Source organism: Camelus dromedarius, chromosome 8 (assembly GCF_036321535.1).
Source record: "Camelus dromedarius isolate mCamDro1 chromosome 8, mCamDro1.pat, whole genome shotgun sequence".
In the NCBI taxonomy this organism is placed as follows: domain Eukaryota; kingdom Metazoa; phylum Chordata; class Mammalia; order Artiodactyla; family Camelidae; genus Camelus; species Camelus dromedarius.
This window is the reverse complement of record NC_087443.1, coordinates 67,667,083-67,691,247: the sequence shown is the minus strand read 5'-3', so window position 1 is coordinate 67,691,247 and position 24,165 is coordinate 67,667,083. Positions and strand designations below refer to the sequence as shown.

General features: G+C 44.3%; 1 protein-coding gene across 9 annotated transcripts in view; it reads right to left on the bottom strand.

Moving 5' to 3' along the window:
- Positions 1-24,165, bottom strand: part of VTI1A (vesicle transport through interaction with t-SNAREs 1A) — a 334,543-nt gene that overhangs the window by 31,500 nt on the left and 278,878 nt on the right. Inside the window, exon 9 of one of the 9 annotated variants that reach the window (XM_064488411.1) lies at positions 4,652-5,091. The exons of the other annotated variants lie outside the window; for them this stretch is intronic. Coding sequence (XP_064344481.1) covers positions 5,067-5,091 — 25 coding nt within the window. The 3' untranslated portion in view covers positions 4,652-5,066. Of the gene's footprint in view, positions 1-4,651; positions 5,092-24,165 lie in introns of those variants that run through there. 9 annotated transcript variants of the gene reach the window in all.

Here is a 24,165-nt window from a genome sequence, read left to right as displayed (position 1 = left end):
AAATTACTGCTAAGTGGAAGAGAATGTGACAAGGCAGAAAAACAGGATCGGGTTATGCTGAAAGGCAACCTCTAGAGAGTGAAAGACGGCAAAGTGTAAGGATGAGAGTGTTAGCTTCAGAGCCGGTCTTCCTGGGTTGGATCCTGGTTCTCTGCCACTCTTCTGTTGTGTGACCTTGGACAAAGTCCTTAGCAATCTGGGCTTCAGGATAATCACAAAACCTATCCTATAGGGTTGTAGTAAGGATTAAATGAGATAAACCAGATGAAGTGATGAGCATATAGCCAACATAAAAGTAAAGGGCTGGTATTATTATTTTTGTGACCATCCCTTTGCATGGCTAAGGAGGGTCTTAGAAGCTCTAGAGCTGCCTATGCTGGGGAGGGGCTTCCCCACATCGGTTTCCATGGTTATTGGGCTGACAAAGCCTCCTAGGGGAGTGGCTGCCTCTGGGGGCACTGAGTGAGCCCTGTATCCCCATCCGCAGCAGTTACGGACTTCTGCCCATCTTCCTTCCCCTTACCCACCACTCCTAGGTCTTGGTTAGCTACGTCGTTGGCATCTGTGGGAAAACATTACTGACCGTGCTTATATTCAGGGGTGCAGAAGTCCTTTCCTGTATAAGTTTACAGTGGAGAACAATGAAAAGACTAAAATCCAAAGCCAACAGGGGCCAAGGGATCTGCCTACATCTTGGGTTTTGCCATGATGTGAAAACACATGGCTTCAGAGTGTAACATGAACAGCCCGGAGATCTCTCCAGGGTGGAATCTATGTTTTCAGCTATGCAGAAATATGGACCTTTCAGAAACTCAGGGGGCGGGCGTGTTAAATAAAAATCAAGATAACCTTTCCTAAGCATGCTTTCCCCATATACTTCAAACTCTTTCCTTTTTGATGGGAATAAGAGTTGGAGAAATGCCTTAACACAGGGGAAGTGTCTATTTTTCTCCAGCCTCACTCGAGTTGGGCACGCTTGGGTGAAGGGGAGGTTTGCCATTTGTAGACAAGAATGAAGCCTTTTGTGAACAGCCTAAGTACACCACTGACTTGCTTTAAAAAGTGTCAAAGGCTATTTTTGGAGACCATGCGGTTGGCTGTGCCAAACTGAAACATTGACTTATCGCCGGATTTAGCATTAAAACATTAGAACTTACAATTAAGACGACTCTGTTTACTCCGAATGAGTTTGTCAACATGCTGCAAATATATTTCTGTTATCATAATAAAACCAAGAAACGGGCGGGTGTGGTTTCTCACTGTTAAGGCCACACTGCCAGGCGCTTCAGAACGCTGAAATGTGACCTACCCTGCCCTATAGGCCAACTTCTCTTCCCCAAGAGCGGATGCTGGGTGTAGCTATATTAGTGCATAATAGGTTTATTCTCATTCACAAAACAGGAATTACTTTATGGTTCCAAAGTAAAACTAGTTTAAGAAATACGCTGGCAGATTTGCCATGGATGTGGTCTCTGACACGTACACACGGGGAATCTGCTATTAATCACACGTTAAGACTTGAACATTAAAAAAGACAAGGCAGACAACCATTAAGTTCAAGGTCTGAATTGATAAAGAGAGAGAGAGAGAAATTAACGGGCCTGTGTCCGCTGTTATGTTTAAACTAAGTATTGCTTTAAAAGATAGCCATCATCTTTTTCCATCTTCACCCCATTTTATTTCAAGGTCGGTCTGCGTTTTGTTTGGTTTTTCTCACTCGGACACAGACAACAGTTCTCGGAAAAAGCACAGCCCTTTGGCTGTTCCGCTCGCTCGCCGCACCAGGACAGGAATGTGCTTGTTCGGCATTTGTCCGTGAGAGCCTGGCCTCCACGGACACTGGAGACCGGGAGAGCGAGGAGCACGTGTGGGGATCGGCTCGGCACCGAGGCCCTGCAGGCCTTTGTCACCACCTGCCGCAAGGGTTAAGGTGGCCATGGTAATTATGCCAAGGCCATGCATTACTCTGACAAAGTAATCCATCAAATAATTTCTCACAATTTCATTTCACCCTTCGAATTTTCTTTACCTCCAAAGCCAGCTGGATATTATATTACTGAAGCTGTTGAAAGGGTGCAACACTAGCCATGAAGCCAAAGGCCACGGCAACTATGCAATGCATAAATTTTTATTGTTTGCTCAGTATTGAAATCTCATTAGGGTCCATAATTCATCCGAACACCGTGAACATTTACATCTGTTGATCATGAGAACTTAGAAGGAATGTACACCTTTGGCTAACTTGTTTTTAGAGGCTGCAGAGGGTGTGCGTGTGTGTGTGTGTGTGTGTGTCTGTGTGTGTGTGTGTGTATGCACGCACGTACATACATTCATATGTTTTTAGCCCTTGAACAGCTGTGGTTTAAATATCCCTTACTCAAACCAATTTCCAACCTGAATTTAAATATCCCAAAGTTGTTTTCATTTGGCAGCTTTCAGACAAAGACTCAGTTCTCTTCGAGTCCAGCCTAATCAATGTTGGAAAATTCCACTCACTGCACATTGTCCTTAATGCAGCTCTGCTGTGTTAATTACATCAGAATTATCCCAGAGATTACACGCCTTTCATTCAACATATATATGTTTTTGTCTTCACTTAATTATGTCTTCAAAATATATTCGAGAGAGAGAGAAAACACAACCATGACTGTTTCTGGGTCCCAGGGACATCCAGGTTTGTTTAGGGTGTGTGTAGTGAAACATCTTTCCTAAGTTCTGCCCTTTTGATCTGACCGTATTTTCATTTTCAAGGCTCTTAGCAGTTCCTTGTACACTGTACTTTGAAGGTGGCAAACAGTGAACCATGACTCAGAAATGGAAGGGGATGGGGCCTTAGGGGCCATCTAACCAGGCCAGCCCCTCTCCCAGGCAGGAATCTCCCTGACGATACCCCCTGACAAGTGATCGTTCAGGAATGCATCCATTTTTGGAATGAACTGTGGCAGCAGCTGAAAGGCTCTTAGCAAACACTGCCTAGCAGTTCCGGGCAGAGATGAAGAATCTGTGTCCGATGAAAAGTCCAGAGGGAATTTAGGGAGACCAAATGTAATTACCCAGCCTGGCATCTGGCTAGGGCATCGGCTCTAACAGCCCCACTGTAATTCCAGCTGATGGCAGTGACACCTTGTGATGAGAGTCTTGTCAACTACAAGCTGCTCCTTAGCAGGCCTTCACTAATACGCTGCGACAGGGAAAATCAGATACAGATGTTTTCACTCAGAAGGCCTTGGAAACGCTAAAGTCCTATCTTCTTCTCAAGGAGAAAAGGCATGCATGCACCTCCACACAAGAAAAAAGACCCCAAAGGTCCCTCGTCCCGGCCAGCCTGATCCATGCCTTGGCACAACGTCCTTTTCCCGTGTGCTCTCCAAGTGGGCTCCAGGTCCCAGAGGTCCACTCTCGGTGCTGCTGCGATGGTCTCGGCTCTCAACTGGTTATGGCCAGTGAAGTGACCCTGGACACACAGGGTCGAGCAAGCCTGGAGCAGGGCAATCTGGCTCCAGGCCAGAGCACAAGTCTCTCTACTCTGAGGTAAAAGGCAAGAGGCCGAAGTCTGGGGATGCAAAGATGGGCCAACCGACAGGTGCCTGTGCTCACGGAGCTTACAGACCCGAACAAAACAATCACACGCTCACAGTGCACAGTTCATGTACCACAGCACTGTACAGGGCTATGAAAGAAGCAGATATGAAAGCAGGAGAGTCTCAAAGAGGGGACGTGAGTCGGTTGGGACTTGGAGGAAAGCAGATGCTGAAAGAGAGTCAGGAGTGGAAGACGTTTGGTGGAGGCTCACACCTGTGAAAGATAAACGGGGAGTAAGCAGGATGGGACAGGGAAGGGCCTCAGAACATCATGCAGATCCGACACCTACGAAAACAAAGGGGGAAGAAGCAGGAATGGGCAGGTAGAGCCTCAGACCACGGGGCAGATGTGACCAAATCTCAGCCAACCCAGTGAGGGGCTCTAGGGCAAAGACGGCTCCGTCCGACTAGAGGAACTGCGCATCGGGCAGAAGGGGCTTGCCCCTAGGGCCCCCACTGTGCTCAGTCAAGGGCTCAGGGCTGCCTGGGAAGAGGCTGGTTCAGTTCTGAAGCTGAGCTGGGTACCTGCCAACACCTGGAGTGACCGCATGCCTTGACGGCTGTCCTCCCTCGGGCTGCCACAGGACCAAGCTCCTCTAGGGGCCTGGAGGGAGCTTCCCTAAGGTGGGGGTGATATTGAGTTGGGGTCTGAAGGATGTCCTGGGCTAATAATTAGGGGAAGGGTTGGGGACAGGAGAAAGATTCCAGGCTGGGGGCACAGCATGGGCAAAGGTCCTTTATCTGGAGGGCACACTGACGGGACTGAGAGAGGCTCTGGGCTCAGACAGAAGAGGGGAAGGACATGAGGTGAGCGGGATGCAGAGGTCAGATCACGCTGGCCTGTGGACCAGCATGAGGATCTTGTTTCCTACCGGCCCCGTGGCTTTAAGGAAGTGACTAACTTTCCTCATATTTAGTTCCGAATCTATAAAATGGGAACAACGATGTATACTTTATATGGTTAACATGAAAATTCAATGAGACCACACACAGGGAGTGCTTCATCTAGTACCTGGTTACATGGGCAACACTGGGTAAACACTGGCTATTACAGAAAACCTCGGCTGGGAATAGAGGAAAAAAATTGAACTTCAAAATTTTGTTTTCAAAGGCTTTGAAGTTTTTATTTGGAAATCAAGTGCATGCATTGGAGCAAACTACGGGGGCAGTTGCTAAATTCCTTTTCCACCAGGATCTTGGTGTCGCCGAAATCCTTAATTATTGAAATGCCAGGCATACAAATAAGTTTAGAATTAAACAACATCAGCAATTCAGGGCCAAAAAAAGAAATAAATCTCTTGTAACAGAAAAGCAGTCCACAAGAAACCTGACGGACAGAAGAGCTCAGCAACACAGCACATCTGAAATGAGGAATGTGGCTGTAAGAACACGACGGCTTCTCTACACCAGTAACATGGAAAATATGGGTATTTTTCTCTCTCCGATCTCAACTGTTTATGTGAGTAACCCTTCAGACGCCTATTTTCAGATTCTTCCAAAGCATAAGATGCTGGAAACAAAGAAACAAAAAAAGCATACAGTGACGCAAAGTGAATCTGGCTGTAGTTGCTGAAGAAGATTTGATTGTCAAAGAAAAATCTTTTTCCGAGATAGTCATTTTTTGGAGCACAGGGTGGGAAGTGGGTGAGCACGTGCTAACAGATGAAGGGATGTTCTCTAAATTCAAGTCCAGATTATCTGGAACAGCTGAAAATGAGTCCAGTTTATACTACAGCTTAGAGGCCAATCCTATAGGACTGGCCTCACGAGTGTATATGACTTTGGAATAACCTGCCCCATGAAACAAAAAGAGGACAATCTTTTTTATGAAGATATACTCACAACAGACTTGTTTTATTGGTGACAGAAAAATCACCGGTTGTTTCACAACTGTAATATCTTCTGCCAGGCTTGTCTCTGTGTCAAAATCCAGTCCCCCCTTAAACAGATGAACCTGGCAGCCACTGTTTTACAAGCTCACGCACGACCCCCTTTGACTTCTCAGCATCTAGCAAACACACAAATCTATTACTTTCAGCTGTTTATCCCCTGCGTTATTCCATCCGAAATGATTCTGTCTACCTCTGACACTTAGGAGAGGGCACAGTACAGAAAACATCGTGGCCTCCACTCTTGAAAACCTTGAGACGAGAGATAGTTAGTATCCCCCAAAGAACTGCAAGTGTGTGTACGCTCTGGTGTTTTCCCTCTTTCTCCTTTTCAAGCTGTGATAAGGCAAATGTGAGGTTTCCAAAGCTGCGCAAACAAAAACACCTTCTTTGAGAATCTGAAAATATTCTACAAATCAACTTCAGATTATGATTATTTTTTCTCCCCTCAGCTCTTGCACGTCTCTTGAATATTTCTTTCCTGTGCCAAAGCTTGTCCACTTCTAGGTCATCTTGATATGTCAAAAACTGCTGTATCACAGGCCTGGACCTGAGCAGATGGGACAGGAGTTTCTTCATTCAAACCAAAAAAACGTCTGATGAGAAAGTCACTTATGTCTCCCAGTGGAGGAAGTGGCTTACCTTCGCTCAGAAGTTGCATGTTAGTATTGACTAAACTCTCAAAAAAAATTTTTTTTTATCAGAAAGATGGCTACCTGATGGCATTGCTCTTGCTTCTGAACTTTTCATTAAAGTGAGTCAAACTGCAAGTAATTTTTAAAGACTCTCCCAGGTTTTATTTTGTGCCATTGATTTGCCAAGGATTCTTTCAGTCAAATAGAAGTGAACAGGAAAAAAAAAAAAAAAAAAAAAAAAACCAAAAAAACCCAAAAACCTGTTAGTCCTGAACAGAATAATGAAATTTGTTTTAAAAATAGAAGATGCTGTGAAAGATCTGTCTTTAGGCTAGACTGGGTCACACAAGGGTGTGGGGTTATTCATGGGTAACTGGTTCACATAGCCACATTCGGGCTTGGCTCTCATTGGTCACCACCCGTCACTGGGAGGATAAATGAGGGTAAGGATGGCTCTTGGCTTCAGCAGAAGAACTTGAACAATGTCTCAGAGGTGCCTGCTCTCCTGAAGCCATTCCATGGTTCTTCAATCCGACACCTTGGGAATGATGGCCTTGGTATTAGGGGAAAACGAGGTGGTGCTTATCCAGGTGACTGGTAATTCCAGGTCCTAGATCTAAAAGGTCACTTTCCTAGCATAATGTGAGTAACAAGGCTATTATGGGACCTGCTATGATCAATCATTTCTATTCGCTTCTTTCTATCAACTTTCTTTCTGTGAGTTAAGTGACAATACAGGCAAAATCTAATTTAACTTCAGCACTTTCTTGGAAAGGAGCAGAGGACAAATGCATCAAAGTCCAGAAAACTGGGACCTGTGAGGACTGGGTGGGAATCCCAGCACGCTCACGATCTTAGGGCCAAGATGGTCCCCTTCCCAGCAGGGGAGCTTTGCCTCTGACTGCTGAGTGTCAGGCATGGAACTGAAACGCCATGATTATCAGGAACTACTGGGGAAGGTGTCTTGTCACGCAGATTTTACATTCAGAATAAAATCCTTTTGGTGAAGTCTTGTTTTTTCACTTTACAGCCCCAGAGATTGCCTTTTTCTCCACACTACTCTCTCTGTCAAAGACTCAAAGGACAAACTTCTGTGTAATAAAGGGCCGCCGGGCGGCTGTCTCCACCCTCCCGCAGGAAGAGAAGGCACTTAACTTGTCAGCGATCAGCTCAATCCCTGGGTTCTGGGCCAGTGGCCTAGAGCTTTCGCCAGTGGGCCTAAGAAATCCACCCCACCCCAGGGGCCCCAACACCACTCGGACAGGATGAGTCGGGGAGGATGGGGGCCTGGTGAGTACCAGCCGCATCCGGGAAGCCAGCTCCTGCCTTTCTAGTCCTCCGGGCCCAGAAACAGGTTTCTACCAGGAGACTCGGCGAGGATTCTTCAAAAGGCAAAAGAGAGACAGGCACTGATGTGGACTTTGATTTTGCTTTCTGTAATTAAAAAACCGATCATCAGATATGTGAAAGTGGGAGTTTTGAACTTCTACCAGTGAGGGAAGAAGAGCTTTGAAAGACGTGCTTGGTTTCTCTTAAGCATGCCTTAAGAAAATGGTTTTTAAAATTAAGTCAGTGCAACTCAAGATCTGGAAGCGAGAAAGCGACAAGGATAGGACTTCCTCTGGGGTAACAACAGCTCCCAGTTAGATGGTTACTGTTGAACATATTCTGGGGTACAAGAAGACGGGGGTCGCGCCACTGGCTAGCACCTCACACAGATGGCTGGCTCGATGACAGACAGCAGCTGCGAGAGCATCCCTCAGCCCATAGCCGTCTTGTTTTGGGGACCCAAACCAGAACAGACCGCCTAGTGCTCAGGCCCAGGGCCTGTGTCTGCACTCCCTCGCACCAGCCCTGCCCCTGGGCTCCCCGAGGTTGCAGCAGATGTTAAAAACTAAAGTTGAAACCTTTAAGCTATAATGAAGGAGTTCACAGGGTTCATAATCCCGGTACCCCACCCCGATTCTCCCGCGATCCCGCTGAAAGCTTTCAAACAGTCCTCGGCTCTAACACGGTGCATGCGGCGCGTGTTGAACACACTGATCTGTCCGTGATTACCCTCGGCTGCTGTAAAACAATCTCACTCCTCGAGTGAGTGCCGGCTGCAGCAACAATGCTCTTATTGACTTGTTGCTCTGGCTCTATTTAGTTATTACCCTCGGGGCCACAATCAATAGACTTTGCACCAAGTCAGCCTAATAAATCCCAGGCTCTCACTGGAGGTTTGCCAGGAACGGCAAGAAAATCTATGGCAGGGAAACACTTAGAGTGCAAAGAGAGAGAAAGCTGCACTGACAGCTGTATAAATTAATTAACAAGGAACTGTTTATTCTTCTAAAAGATCAGATTGCACATTTATCATCGTTGAAGAAGTCACAGATAGACTATCTTAAAGTTATTCGGCGATATTAAAAAAAAAACCCTGCAAATTCGGACGCACACACAGGAGAGAGACCCGCGTTCTATGGTAACTTGTTTCCTTCTTTATTACATTTTCAATTACTCGACTTATAAATTTGCCTTCTTAGCACTAGTTCTGGTCAGTCTATTATTTCCAGCTTACTTGGACTAAAGCAGTCGGCCTTGATAATTCTTTGAGCTTGTGGTTGAAATAGTCAACACAGTAAGAATAAAACGTTGATCATTAACATTGTTGTGCTCGGGGATTTGTTGGTTTTTTTCCCGCCCACTGCTGTTAGGAATTGGAATTCTGCTTGTAATGCAACGGTGGAGAGAAAAATGCTTTAGGTGATAGAAACACTAAAAGATTGGTCAAAGTAAGTGTCAGGTTATTTCAGATCATTGCAAAAGAATTCCAGAGTAGTTCTCTTTAGTTGTAAGCAAACAGGGTGAAGATTCAGTGGAAAGGGACCCTGCATCCTTTTGTTTTAAGACACACTGAGCTAAGCTCGGGCCAGCTCGGGGACAACACAGTCTTCTTCCCCGGATTGAAAGCTAATGTAAGCGATCAGTGGGACTCTTAGACGCTTACTTGCTACTGCAGAGGTACCGTCTAGTCATCCTTATACAAAACTTTCCTTTGGTCCCAACTCTGTCCACACTAGTACAGAACCTGTAGCTTGATGGAAAAGAGCAAAAAAAAACAAAAAAAAAAACAAAAAAACACCCTCTTTCTAAATGCTAAGCGATTTCAGTTTTTAAATTCAAGAGTGGGAGTGTTAGAAACGGTCTCTAAACAGAATCACAAGCTCCAACCTCAAATATCACTCAGCAGATTGGCCAACGTTTGGTGAGAGTCTATTAGGTACAAGGCACTGAAACAGCCATTGACTGGCCGTGACACAGGCATCATTGTTCCCAGGCGTGGAAAGCTTATTTCATTGCTTCGGTCTAGCCTGGGGTATGTCAGCCCTGCTGCATGTTAACACACTCCTGCGAACACAAAAGGCCACAGCAAGCCCCTCAGACACGTACCCTTTAACTTGACAGGCCCTCAGGAGGGGGGCGCCTCCAGGCACACACGTGAAACCCGTTTTATTGTGGGACTGCTAATTGTGTTGTCCCAATAATTTATTGCCTCTTATAAATGGTTTCCAGGTAATAAGAGTTAATTGACTCAAGAGACTTTCATCCACTGCAATTATCTCCTAATATTGTACATTAGGCCAGTGCACTTTCTATTAATCAGGTCAAATGTATCACTTGAATAAGTGCATAAAAAATGGTAGAACTTAAAATCATCACCCCAAACTTATTTCTAAATACGCCCCCATAAAGTTGTTCATTAATTTGCCACCCCAAGCAGGACTTGGCCTTAAACGTGGGGACTGGTCAGAACCCCGGGCCGGGAGTTCACTGACTTTACTCCGATCTCATGTGTGGTGAGCAGACCAAGGTTCAGAGTGGGGAGCGGTGCTCCTGGGAAGCCCCTGGCTGGTCAGTGGCCTCCTGGGTCACAGATGTCCCGCCATCGTTCCCTGGCATCTGAAGTTGCAGCTGAAATCGAACACACCTAGGTGAAGGACCTTTCACTAAATGGAAGCAGAGGAACCTCTTCCAGCCTTCGTGCCCCTGCCTCAAAGCCTAATTCAGCTTCCGTCTCCCCAGACAGATAGCTTCTGAGCGGTTCCCCTGGTGCCCTCAACTCCAGCCCTGAACACTCAGCCTCTTTTTTGTGACACCTTCTCTAATGCCCTCCACATCAAAGTGTTTGAGCGTCAGATTTCACGGCCTCAGGACCCAATGGCAGGTGCGTGAGGTACCTATCTCTGATGCGATGCATCGCCTTGCCTCGGCCAAGTCATTCAGTGTCTCTGAGATTTGTTGTCTTCTTTTGCCAAGTGAAAGAGTTGGCTAGAAGATTCCTGGGGCTCTTCCTCTCAGCTTTAACATCCTGTGATTTATGCCAATAACTCCTTGTGGGCTACTACGCCTTGTCCTTTTTGCATAGCTCTTCCTGCCTCTCCCAGTGTCTTCACATCCACCAGCTCGCTGCTGCCCACCCCAGGTGAGATGTCAGATGCTGGCAATGATACTATGCCCTAACCCAACGGTAGGCACCATTGGAAGAATTTTTCAGGGGAAAAATCTCAGTTCACACTCAGAAGATCCCTCTTGGCCCTCTTTTCCAATATTTAGGCTGTGCCAGATGGGCAGTCACCCAGTCCCTTGGCTACAAGCTTTCTTTCCAACCAACTGTCCCTTGCCAGTTGCCACTTGCAAAAGAGATGGGTTGAGGCCTGAGCACCTTCCAAGCACATCCTCAGCTGAGACAAGGTGTGTCCAAGTATCATCCTTTTCTAAGACTTCCTGAGGTTAGTGTCTTGGAAGGGGAATGAGGCTAGCACAGGATAGTTAATGGGCGGGTTTGTGCCTCTGGAATTGGCTATTGTATGGGATTCCAGGGTTCTGGCCTCTATGACCTGAAGTAGCAGATGCATGGTAGCTTAACATGTAGTTAGATCAATAATGGAAGAGGGGTTAGAAGCACGATGAGAGTGAACACACATGCTTTGTGCAGCAACTGGATATCAGGTACTATGCTTTCCTGTATCTGGGAATGCTTTCTTGAACTCATTCAATAACAATGGGTACCTGCTATCATTAGCCCACTTTAGAGATGAGAAAACTAAGGTTCAGAGAGGTTAATGACTCATCTAAGGTCATGAGGGTGGTCAAGAATCAGCTCTTGGTCTTTTGATAAAAAGGTCAATTCTGTTTCTATTACACCCTACCCCATGCCCAAAAGGCCTAGAGATGGCAAGGAGGTCAGAGACAAGTACCATTACCCCCTTGGTCATTATTTCACCCACTTAATGGGCATATTTATGAACTTCAGAGTCACATTCAGTGGCTTGCAGACTAGAGCTGGGAGCTGCAGGGTTCTCCCCTTGTGAAAGCTGACTCTTCCCATCCTGCTCCTATTGGCTCATGCGCTTCCACCGTGGACTGGGCTGAGGTATTCTTAGGGGATAACTACATCACTCCATGTTTCTTACTCTTGCTCTAAACATGATTATAAAACCAGATACCCACTGGCAGCAAAAAGAGAGCTGGATCCTTACCTCACACCCCATATAAACATGAACTCAAAATGGATCAAAGAACTAAATACAAGAGCCAAAACTATAAAACTCTTAGAGAAGAACATAGGAGTAAATCTTTGTGAGCTTGGACTTAGCAATAGATTCTTGAATATGACACCAAATGCACAAGCAACAAAAGAAAATAGATAAATTGTACTTCATCAAAATTAAAAAGTCCTCTGCACAGAGAAAAAAAGTGACAATGAATATATATATGTTCATGTATAACTGAAAAATTGTGCTCTACACTGGAATTTGACACAACATTGTAAAATGATTATAAATCAATAAAAATGTTAAAAAAATTAAAAACTCTTGTGTTCAAAGGAAACTATTATGAAGAAAGTGAAAAGACAGCTCACAGAATGGGAGAAAATATTTGCAAAGTTTATAGTTGATAAGGAGCTTGTACCTAGACCTTATAAAGAACACTTACAACTCTATAATAAAAAAGCAAATAACCTAATTGAAAAATGGGCAAAGGATCTGAGTAGCCATTTCCCCAAAGAAGACAGAAGCTAATAAGCACAGGAAGAGATGCTCAGCATCCTTAGTCATCGGGGAAATGCTAATCAAACCCGCAATGAGACAACACTTCACACTCCTGGCTAGGATCAAAACAAGATAAAAACAAGTGTTGATGAGAATGTGGAGAAACCAAAACCCTTAGACACTGCTGGTGGGAACAAAAAATGGTCTAGCTGCTTTGGAAAACAGCTTGACAGTTAAGTTAAACATCGACTTACCATTTGACTCAGTAATTCTACTCCTAGGTTTAAGGTTTATACTCAGGAGAAATGAAAACGTGTCCACACAAAAACTTGTACAGGAATGTTCAGAGCAGTATTACTCACAACAGCTAAAATGTAGAAACAACCCCAAATGCTCGTCAGTTGATGAATGGTTAAATAAAAGGTGGTATGCTATTCGGCCACAGAAAGGAATGAAGTACTGATAAGTACTACAGTGTGGACAAACCTTGAAAACATGACGCTAAGTGAAAGAAGCCAGCCACGGAAGATCACATACCACACGATTCCGTTTATATGAAATGCCCAGAACAGATAAACCTATAGAGAAAGTAGATTCGTGGTTGCTTAGGGCTGAGGGGATGGAAAGATTGGGGAGTGGTAGCTAAGTTGTGGGGTTTCTTTTGGAGGTGAGGAAGATACTGTAAGACCCACTGTGACGATGTTTGCACATATCTATGAAGCTACTAAACAGCATTAAATTATGTACTTTAAATGGGTGAATTGAAGGGTATGTGAATTGTATCTATATAAAATTTTACCAACCCCCCCTGAAACAGCCAAAATCACGACTGCTTTAGGAGCTGCACTGGTGGTGTGGCTGCCTGGCTGTGTAGTGGGCAAGCCCTTCCTCCCAGGGGAAGGGAAGATTTCTATGCACACACACTGGCCCCCTCTCCAGGTATGTGGAGGGTCCCCTCTGGGCAGATATGTGGCCCATTTCCAAAGTTGCTTTCTCCACACGTCAGAGAAGGGGCACTGGTGATGAGAACTACACATGCCAGGCTCTGTGTTAAGTGGGGCTCAGAACTGATCTCGTTCAGTTTTTATATCTGCTCTCCAAGGTAGGTACCATTCTTATCTCCATTTAAACCTGAAGACACTGAAGGAGTTTGGGTCCATTGTCCAAGGACACACAACTCATAAGTGGCAGATCCTAGATTTGAACCCATGTCCATCTGACTCCGGAATCTGGGCACATGCGGGCCTGAGCTACATGTGAACGTGTGACATTGCCCTGCAGAGGGGGCCAGTGTGTGTGCATGGAAACCTTCCCTTCCCCTGGGGCCTGGGGAGTCCTGAAGGCCTCTCCATTCCAAAGTGTTCCCTGCGAGAGCTAGAAACTTCTTTCGAGAGAAGTCCTATCCATTCAGTCTATTTCTGGAATAAATCATTTAAAATGGGGGGAAAGGGGTACTTTTCTCCCCGACAGAGGTTGTAGCTGACACTACATCTTTGCACCTATTTGCTCTGAAAACCAGTTTATCCGTGGTTAGGAAGAAACGTACTCAGTGAGTGTTAAGAAGGTATTTCTATCAACATGAGACAGAAGTAGGATGTTACGAGATTTAATGATCGAATTAATTTTCTTTTAAAAAAATTGGAATCAATTACTCCTGTTCATGAGGCTGCATCTTTTAGCCAAATTTTCATTTTCATGTCAGACCAGAACACTCCCTGTATGACTTTAACACCCTGATGCCTTGTCACTTTTGCCACTAACTTGTGGTGCGCTTTGCAGTGTGACTGGAGGCCCGTCACTTGCCCTCTCTGGGTGCCAGCACCTTGTCGGAGTCCCATACTTGTTTGTGGAATGTAACTGTCCAACACATAATATGAGTGGGTTGGACCAGGTAAGAGGTTGCCAACTGGCAGCCCATGGCCAGATCTCACCTGCCCGATGTGTTAGTTTGGTGTGTTCGGTTTTTATTTGTTTTAAAAAGATTTCTTGCTGGAGGCATAAATTAGGAGTTTGAGATTAACAGATACAAACTACTATATACAAAACAGATAAAACAACAAGGACCTACTGTACAGCACAGGGAACTATATTCAATAGCTTGTAATAATCTATAATGAAAAAGAATATGAAAAAGAATATACATGTAACTGACTCTTTGCTCTATGCTAGAAACTAACAAAACATTGTAAATTAACTATACTTCAATAAAAGAAAATTCTTGCCAATCTGTACAAATAGGGAGATTTGTAATCTAGAATTCAGGCCTTCTGGAGTAGTCAGAAGGGCTGACCTCAGCAGGCCCACACTCCCCATGGCAGCAGTGAAATGGGTTCTAAAAAGCCTTTTCGATAGGGCACGCTCTCTCCAGTTTTTATCATCACCCCCTGTCTTGTTTCGCTCAGCTGTGGTACCTACCCGGTCCCCATGGACCTCTGAGGATGCCACCTCTGAACTGGATCCTTTACCAGGTTCCTACTTGCCCTCCCAGGCTACGCTGTAAGCGTCGTTGTGTTCCGACAGGAAGGTAAAAGACAAGTGAGCCACCTGGACCTCGCCATATACCTTTCCAAATACTATACAGAGCAGTGGGATACAGAGATTGGTGCTAATGTCAGAGGCAAGAAGAGCTCTTGTGAATACCACTTTGGCCCTCATGCTCGATACCACATGCAGAGCGGAACCTAAGTGAGGGCTGGAAGGCTTTTGGCCCTCACCACTTGCCCAGGACCTCCAACTCATGGATGAGGGGGTACATCGAGGTATAAACTAGAAGACTGTTGCTGACAAGTCTAGCTTGCTAAAGACCTGAAGGCAGGGACATTCCATGGTTTCATCCAACATTCCAAATAGATTTGGACTCCAAGTCAACTCATTTTCTTCCTTAGGAGAAGGGGAGACCAACAATTCCAGCAAATTAAATGACAAAACCTCCCTGACACCATCAGAGGAAGCGCAGGTCCTTCCAGGAACCTGAAGGGCTCACATCTTGGTTGTGAGAACCTTAACACAAGGCCCCCGGGCTGGCCGCACCCTGTGGGCCACAGGCCAGCTCTGTGTTCTAAAGTCAGCAGAGCACGGTCGTGATCAGGATGTTCATATCTTACTTTGATTTTTTTGTTTGTTTTTGTATTGTTTTTGCATTTTTGTTTTGAATTTTTTCCTTTCCTACTAAGATTATGCCCAGAAAAAAACAAGTTTTGCATGTTTACTGCTATTTCTTCACATCTTCATATATATCACGTTCACCTCTCTGTTTTCTACAGTTTGTGCAAAAACTGAAGGAAAAAGTTAATTGCAAATTTCAGCTCTCCTGACTACACACATGCACGCTCTTTCTCCTTCCTAGCTCTCCCAGTTTTTCTTTTAAGAAACAAGTCATTGTCAGTCCTACAAAGCCAGAATTACTTCCTAATATGGTTGGCTTTTTAAAAAAACTTCTTATTTTGAAATAATTCCAAATATAACAGGAAAGTTGCAAAAATAATAAAATGAGCTCCTGTATCTTTTACCTAGAGGTACTGATTGTTACTATTTAGCCCCATAAGCTTTACCACTCTCTCTCCGTGCATAAATGTGTATTTCATGGGAACCATCCAAGAGTCAGTTGCAGACATCATGCCCCTTTACATTATTACCATAATACATTTACCAAAATCAGGAAGTTTAACAATGATATAATATGAACATCAAATCCACACTCTGCATTCCAATTCTGCCACTTATCCCAATAATGTCATTTACAGATTCCCCCCACTTCGACCTTGTTCCCAGATTCAATCAAGGATCACACATTGCATTTAGGTGTCTAGTTTTCATGTCCCTTTGGTCTTTCATCTGAAATCCCAATGTGGTTTTAAAGATGCTTTCTCTGTGGCACCAGAGAGCTAGAAGAGATAGAGGTAGAAGGTGGAAACATGCAAAAAAAGAAAAAAAAATCCCCGACTGTAATGATAAACTGGTAGATAGATGGTCAGTGGGGGATACCAAATGTTCCCCCCAGGCTTCAGCAGCTGCTCTAGGAATTGCATCACCTGCTTAAAGTTGAGAAGGCAGACTTGCGAGGTTAAGAGTCTTCTATTTCGGTCTTACGCTTTCTCCCAGAGACAACTGCCATGTCCTGCTTTAAATGCCCCCACGTCTCTCCAGAAAGAGCTTTGTGGAGCTGTAATTACATTTCCAGGGTGGGAGAGCAGCTTCCCCCAAGCCTCATGTCTCACAAAGCATCTAAATCATTCCATTATAGCACAACAATGGATTCTCACACTCGTCAAGCAATTTGTTTTAATTATGTAAATCACTTCATTCTCTTTTCAGATATCTGCAGGGAGCTGCAAGCCACTGCAGGTCAAAATAGGATGTGAAGACTGGAGTAGGGACACAGAGGGGCTGAAGGTGGCTGGGCTTGTCCTGGAGGTCACCTATCATATGGGTTTGGGGTGGAGGAAGGGATTGGGTCACGGAGGTCCCAGGAAAGGCATCTGGACGCAAGGGGGGAAGTGATATGTGACAAAAGTAGCTTTTGTGACATGAGTGTCCCATGGCTCATGGCACAAAGCATGGCCATGCACTTTATCTGAGCATTTGGGGGAGACCAGGACCCCAACAGATACTGCATCCTCATCCCACCAGACATTCTGCAGCTGCCCTGTGGACTCCTGCTTTGCTGGATTCAGTAAAATGAGAACCAACAGTCACCCAGGCACCTGCGAGTCACCCTCCCCTGAAGGTGCCTGATGACCAGACCAGTCCCCAGAAGGGGCTGACTGCCCAGAATGTTCTTGGCTTTACACTATCTCACCACATCTTGTAGGGAGTTTGAGTTTAGAACAAGTTGGATAACTCTCCCACTGATCTTCAATTTTTTTTTATTTATTAATTTTTTCATTACAACTAAGAAAATTGGGAGAATACAGAGACACAGGAAGGAAAGAAGGAGGGAAGAAAGGCGGGCAGGTAGGCAGGCCCCCTTAGTTGAATACCCTTAAACAAACGCGTTTTATGGGAGAGGGTGTTCTGGCATACTCCACGCTGCTGTCAGTTGATGGCTGCCTGTTTTCAGGACGAGGACAACACGTTAGAATGGTTTCTCTATTGTGCTTTTGATCAGACAGCTTTTACTTCATACTCAGCAGTGAGAAGGCACTAAGTCTGCAGCTAGGGTTTGCTGCCCTCAGGGAAAGATGAGACACTGAAGGCAGGATGGCCAAACAGTCGAGAGTATGGACTCTGTGCCCAGACCATCTGGATTCAAACCCCCGAACCCCCACTTACTAGTTGTGCCTTTGGGCCTTGGTGTTACCACCTGTAACAGGACAAGATAAGAGTACTAACCCCAAAGGTTGTTGTGCAAATTAAAACGGGACAAGACCTATGAAGAGCTTAGTGCGGCACCTGGCATACAGTAAGCACTCAATAAATTTTAGCTACTAGTACTATTATAATCATTACAACCTTGTTTGAAAAGTCAGGCTTAAACCACAGATTGGGAAGCTGATGGAAAGCATTTCCCTTAAAAAAAAAAAAAAAAAAAAGAAAGAACAAATGGCTGAGATATTAGTAGCTTTTAAATTCTGTTATGAAGGCTATGTAACACAGATGGAGCAAGGCTTAAAGAACTAGCAGTGCAATGCAACACCACTACATCTTTCTTACTAAACCACAACTCGCATGGGTCTTGTCCATCAGGAATTACATTTCCAGGGTGGGAGAGCAGCTTCCCCCCAGCATTGTGTCTCACAGAGCATCTAAATCATTTTTTTTCCCTCTATGGCTTCAAAGAAAGAAACCCTTGGCTTCCAGCTCATCCAATTACCTGCCACTAAACCAGTCTCACAACTTCTTAAAAACACTTATAACCACTTAGAATCCTTGACTATCTTAAGTTTCCTTCCCCCCCCCCCCCAGCTAAGGAAAAGGTTGATGAAGTCCACAGGAATATTTTCCAGCATCCTTACTCAAAGCTACCACTTCCTCTCTTCCTTAGGACAGGAATCAAAGGAGAGGTTTTAATCCTAAGGACTAAGGATCCCTTGAGCATTTTTCGTTCATCTGGAGCAAGTCCTTTTCTCTCCTCTTTGAAGGGCACTAACACTTTCTTCTTGCCCATGGGAATCTGGGTCCTGATTTTCCCACTGGATATTAATCTGAGTGCAACATTTTGGCGAAGTTGCCCGGAGCGACCAGCAGGTAAGAATCTGGTACCAGCTGCTTACAGAAAGAGCCTCTTTCTAATGATTAAGTCTAAAATTACATTTGAACCTAAGTGTATAAACCAGCTTATAATGGAATTTAGTAAGGTTTATAAACAGAAATTTCAAGTAACCCTGAATAATAATGTTTACCTCTGAAAGTACTAGCTTCTCGTTGTTTACAGCTTACACACTTGGTGCATCACTTTGTAGTCAATTTTTTACTTTGATTTTTGTTTCTACAAAATACCCTTATTGCTAAAGGTTTCCCTTTATGCTCAACCTTATCAAAATTCCTAAACATTCCTTAACTCATCCTCCTGCATCTGTATGCTGTGGCCCTGGCTACCAGTGCCGCCTAATCTCCCACCTCTTGCTTCCTTCTCTTGCCTCTCCAGACACACTGGCCTAACCAGTTCATGCTCTCTGCATACTCCCTCCTACCACAGGGCTTTTGCATATGCTCTGTCTATGCCAGGAGCATCTAGATAATGTATTCATATCTCAAGAATCACTTCTTCAGGAAACCTGCCTGTTCAGTGAAAACTCTAGACCAGAGATTCTCCATCTGTGGTCTCTGGACCTGCATCATCGACACCACCTGGGGTCTTGCTGCAAAATGCAAATTCTCAGGCTCACCCCAGACCTATTGAATCAGAAACTCTGGGGTCAGAGCCCAGCAATCTGTTTTAACAAGCCCTCCGGGTGATTCTGATGTCTACTGACATTTGAGAAGCACTTGCCAAGATAGTCTTGCAGCCCTGTGAAGCTCTCCCTCATGGCATTCATGACCACTACATTCTCATGTGTGTGTGATTATTTCATGAATGTCTGTTTCCCCCACCATCCTGAGGGCGGGAACTGTGTCTTCCTTCTCACCCTTGTTTTCCCAGCACCAAGCAGTGCTTAGCACCCAACAGGTGTTCAATTAACATTTTTCGATAAATTAAAAACAAACACATGCAACATTTAAAAATAAAAATAACTATAATAGAAGAAATGAGTTAATGAGATGAACATGTAATTTACAAAAGAAGAAATAGAAGTCGCAAATATTTTAATGTGCTCAATCTCAACTAGTAAACAAAGACACTGGTAAAACAATGTGATGCCATTTCCCTGCCACTTACCAGGTTAGTGAAGATGAGAGGCAATTACAACAGCAAGGACTCCGGGTAATTGTTGCTGTAGGAATGCGTGTTTGTGCAGCTTTTCTGGACTGCGGTTTGGCATTGTTTTGAAAATTGAAAGTGACCTGGCAAGGTATCCTTCATCATGAACTCTAAAGGTACATTAGGACATGTATGCACTGGTTCTACTGGATGAACAAGATTGGATACTGTGACACTGTTAGTAACTGTAATTTTGAAATAATGCTAATGTTCATCAGTAGGCATGTGTATAAACAAATTGTGGTATATTTATAACACCAATACCATGCAGCTAATGAACATGATTCTGAGGAACGAACAGAAATGGAACAATGGCGACAATATTCAGAAAAGTGAAAAAAGTTCCACTTAATTTAAAGGTTATATCTATATGTGTTTGTAGCAAGAGAAAAATGCCAAGACATACATTCAGCAAAAGGCTATTAATGGCGTGATTATAAGTGATCTTTATTTCTTCACAGTCTCCTATACTTTCCTAATTGTTTCTAATACATTACTCCATATAATATAAGCACTGGGAATATAATATTTGAAACACCAAATTTAGCTTAAGTAAAATATAGCTAGGGAGGGAAAGCAGTTTTCTAAAAACAAAACCAACTAAAGAGAATTCTCAAAATACGATTCCTTTGCATTATTCACTGTTGTGGATTAACCACGCGCATGTCTTCTCCGTTCCCACAGACAATCAAGAATTGCCTGCAGCTGGCTACAATGACCCACACCGCAAGCACTACAGGGGGATTTAAGTAGCTGGTGGGGATTAAGTAGCTGGTGACTGATAACGTGCATTCAAACTGCATCCAAGAATTCCTGGCACAGAAGAGGAAAACTCCCTAAACTTAACGAAGAATTCCTGAGGGTGCCATGTGGATTCCCCAATACTGCAGGTGAGGCATCAGTCAACTGGGAACGTTGAAATAACTCCCAGAGATGCTGTCACTGGCAGGCAGAACTGCACCTTTTAAAACCTTTTCCCTCTGTCTTTTCCTTTCTCTCTCTCTGAAACCATACACATTCTTGGCATGCTGTTTCCCAGAAAGGGTGCTAGAGCATGAATCAAAGGAATAAGCCAAGGGGAGGGTTGTAAATGCCGCTGCACAGGTGTCCAACTGGCACCCAGTTCATTACGTGTTCTTGGTGTCAGTAGGCAGTAAACGAGTGAGGCTGGAGGTCAAAGGCAGAAACGCAATGACCTTGTAGCACAGTTTAGTAAAACAGTGCCTGAGAACTAAATTGAGATGAGGTTTTAGCACAAAATAGGTTCTAAACAAAGACAACTTATCCCAATGTAATGCACAAAATGGCCAACCACAGGGCTCTGAAGTCCCATAACTCAGTGAAGCAGCGTCCTACCCATCACCACGCCACTGAATTCACTTTTTGAAGCTACCAAGCAGGGCAACATCCTCTTAGTACAAACAAACAGGAAGAGAAGCCAGTACTCAGTTCAACCTCATCACCTCCGTGCAGGTGGGGAGTGTAAAACTATGCTTGGACGTGAGGCTTGTAACAAAGGCCAGTGGTATGTTTAAAGTCTACCGAGAGGTCATATGCTCAGTCATTCACTCTCTGCTAACCAAAGCGGCACCGCTAATAGGTTTCTGAGTCTGGTGCCAAGTGGCGGGCACTGTCTGGGTATGAGTTTGAGGTGCCTGAGGGTCAGAGGCTATGCAAAACAACCTCCAGCTGTGACTCAATTTTTTTTTTTTTTTTTTTAGTGTAGCCTTCCCCCAGACCTTTTGGCTGTGATGAGCCGGATTAGTGATAGTTAAATGTCTTGATCCATTACAGGTGTGGGAGATGTGGTTCTGAAAGCTAAAGGGCACTGTTGCCCGGACCCAACACGCACATCAATTCTGGGAGCAGCTGGGAGTGAAAAGATGCCACATTCTCAGGCAGTGATAGCCTCACGGTCATCAGGTCTATTCCAGGTAGATAGTAATGAGAAATCGGTACAGTGAGAGCTAATGACTGAATATCCTTTGCATAATTACAATGACCTGAAGTGCTTTCAAAATGCCAAATTAGCTGATTAAAATGAGTCCTGTTGAAGTTATAATATCCTAATTCAAATCTCCTGGCCAAATATACTTGCAGAACCTAACTATGTTTAAAGATGGATTTAGAGAAGACAAATAGCACTCAGTGTCTGACACAGGACCAAAGTCATCGCAAATTCACTTTTAAAAGCCTTCTCCACGGTTCCCATTCCAGTTCATAGGAACCTCTCTTTGTCTTCCTGGATGGCTCTCTGGATGGCTATCTGCTTTCCATTCCCGAGGGGGGACGCTCTCAGCCTAGTTTTGTCGAACTTCACCTCTGGTTTCACTTTTTTGTACCTTTTTGGCCTCTGCCATTACACCTCGCAGGTGCAGAGCTGTAACTGGAACGCTGGCTGCAGCACGTTGGCTCGAGCACGCTGTCAGCGCAACTGCGGAGAAGGTGCCTGCAGCCCTAAGGCCATTTGAAATGAGACCCACAGCAACCGTAACACCAGTGCTTGGCTACCCCTCAGCTGAAATCACATAACCTCCCCAGCACCCAAACTTTCCAATCCATGTTACTTATAAGAGACTTTAAGATCTAGTAGGTAAAACTATAATGTACCTAGTGTAACAACTGTCAAAGAACAGTCATTGCACTTCTTTGGGGAGGAAGGCAGGAGAAAGCATCCTACTGTCCAGGTCCCCAGTAAATCAGTTCATTGTAAAAGAGTTTATTGAGGTCACAGAGAGGATACCCAGAGAACGGAAGTAAGAAAGTTTCTTGCAGCGTGAACGACATTGTTGCATGTGTATAGATACATATGGAGAGGTAGATACATATTCATCTAATCAATTTAATTCTTATATATGGGGAGAGAGAGAAGGAAGAGAAGGGGAAAGGGAAGAGACGGGGAGAAGGGGGAGGAGAGAAAGCGGAGGAGGAGGAGGGAGAGACCGACCAACCAACCATCAATGGTAATACACACAGAATCAACAGTTTCAAAACTCAATTATGCAGAATTGAACTTATTTTTCTAGCTTATAGGATTAAAACTGGATTTCAACCTAGAGGTAACACATTGCATTGACATTAGGAATAATGTCAGGCTGTGTAAATATTTTGCCAAAGAATATGTGGCATTATTAGTGAGAGCAAGACATAACCGTTATGTTTAAGGAAAGAAAGCCTTTATTTGTTCCCTATACAATCATAACTCAATCAACCAAACAAGGCTTTCCCACCCTCCTCAAGCCACCATTATAATGGGAGTTTTGTGTAAGCTCCTTGTTTGTACAAAAGCCTGATGGTATAGTCTTGAGGGGTAATCCTAAAGCTGTTAGACTGAAATTAAAACAAATCTGACCAGTAGATCTGGGTTTTTAAGACAGCCCTACTTAAGAGGGCCATGCTGATTATACCAGGAGATAAGCCCCACACAACTGAGGGGTGATCACTTCAGCAAACATGGGCATGGCATCGTCATTTTCTAGTTTTCACCTTACAGGATAGCCAAGATCTCACAACCACTTTGCAAAAAAAAGCAGCAAATTTCTCAAGACTTACACAGTCATGGTATGCATAAGCCTGAGGTTGGCTTTATCTTTTTTTGACCTTAAGAGAAAGAAAAATTAATGCTCACGTATAAAATGGGTTTGCTTGTCACTAAAATAGAGCTGGACTGACAAGGAAGGGCGTTCTGTCCCATCTCTGCACTCTTAAATCAAATGGGAACTTAATCAATAGAATGGATTGATGAACATCTGGATTATTTCCAACTCTTTGGATTTTCTTAAAATAAAGTCCCCGCCCAACACAAAACATACCAACAATCAACATACCACAAACAATGCATCCTGGTGGTCTCAGCACCACGTTTTGAAATTTTAGAACAGAACTACTGAAACTGTCAAACGTCTACGGCTCCCCCTTTAGATTCTACGTATGTCTTCATGTGGACTTCGGCACATTCTTCTTGTCTATGGCTTCATGATCTCCCTTCTTTATTTCGAGTTCTTTTCAACCCAGGCTTAGAAGACTCCAGTATTTCTCACCCTGCTCTCCACATTCACTTCTCAGCAGTGCATTTTTGTTTTGCTTGATGACAGCGCCAACATTTAATCATCAAGCACCCTGAGAATACTTGGGGTGGCTTAGACCCCGGAAACGTTCCCTGACTCTTCCCATCTGGGCAGCCCTGGAGGGTTGGGACAGTGAGGAGACATGGGGCCACTAGCAGCAATGGGAGTTTGGGGATGGGGGAGGATGGGGACAGGTGGGAGCTGCCGTAGGTGGAGAAAAGCATGCAGTTCCTTTGAATCTGCTTCTTGAACCAATATAACAGAATTCCTTCATATTCTGTATAGGTGTGGGGGTTGACTGGGAGGATTCCCTGAATTCAAATGACTCTTTGCCAGCCTGAGACTGGAGAAAAGGAGCCTTTTTGAGAAGTGTTTTGCAGTTGAATTGTGTCCGTTGTCCAACAAAAATACTTTCTAACTCAGTGGCACTAAGCATTGGTTCAGCAGTGCATGTGAACGAACTTAATACACTAGGGGAAATAAGAAATGGATTTTATTAAGTTTATTAGCAGCTAAAAACACGATACTTCAACAGTGGGAGGAAAGTGATCCACCCACACAATTTGAGTGGAATGAACATTTGGCTTTAACTACA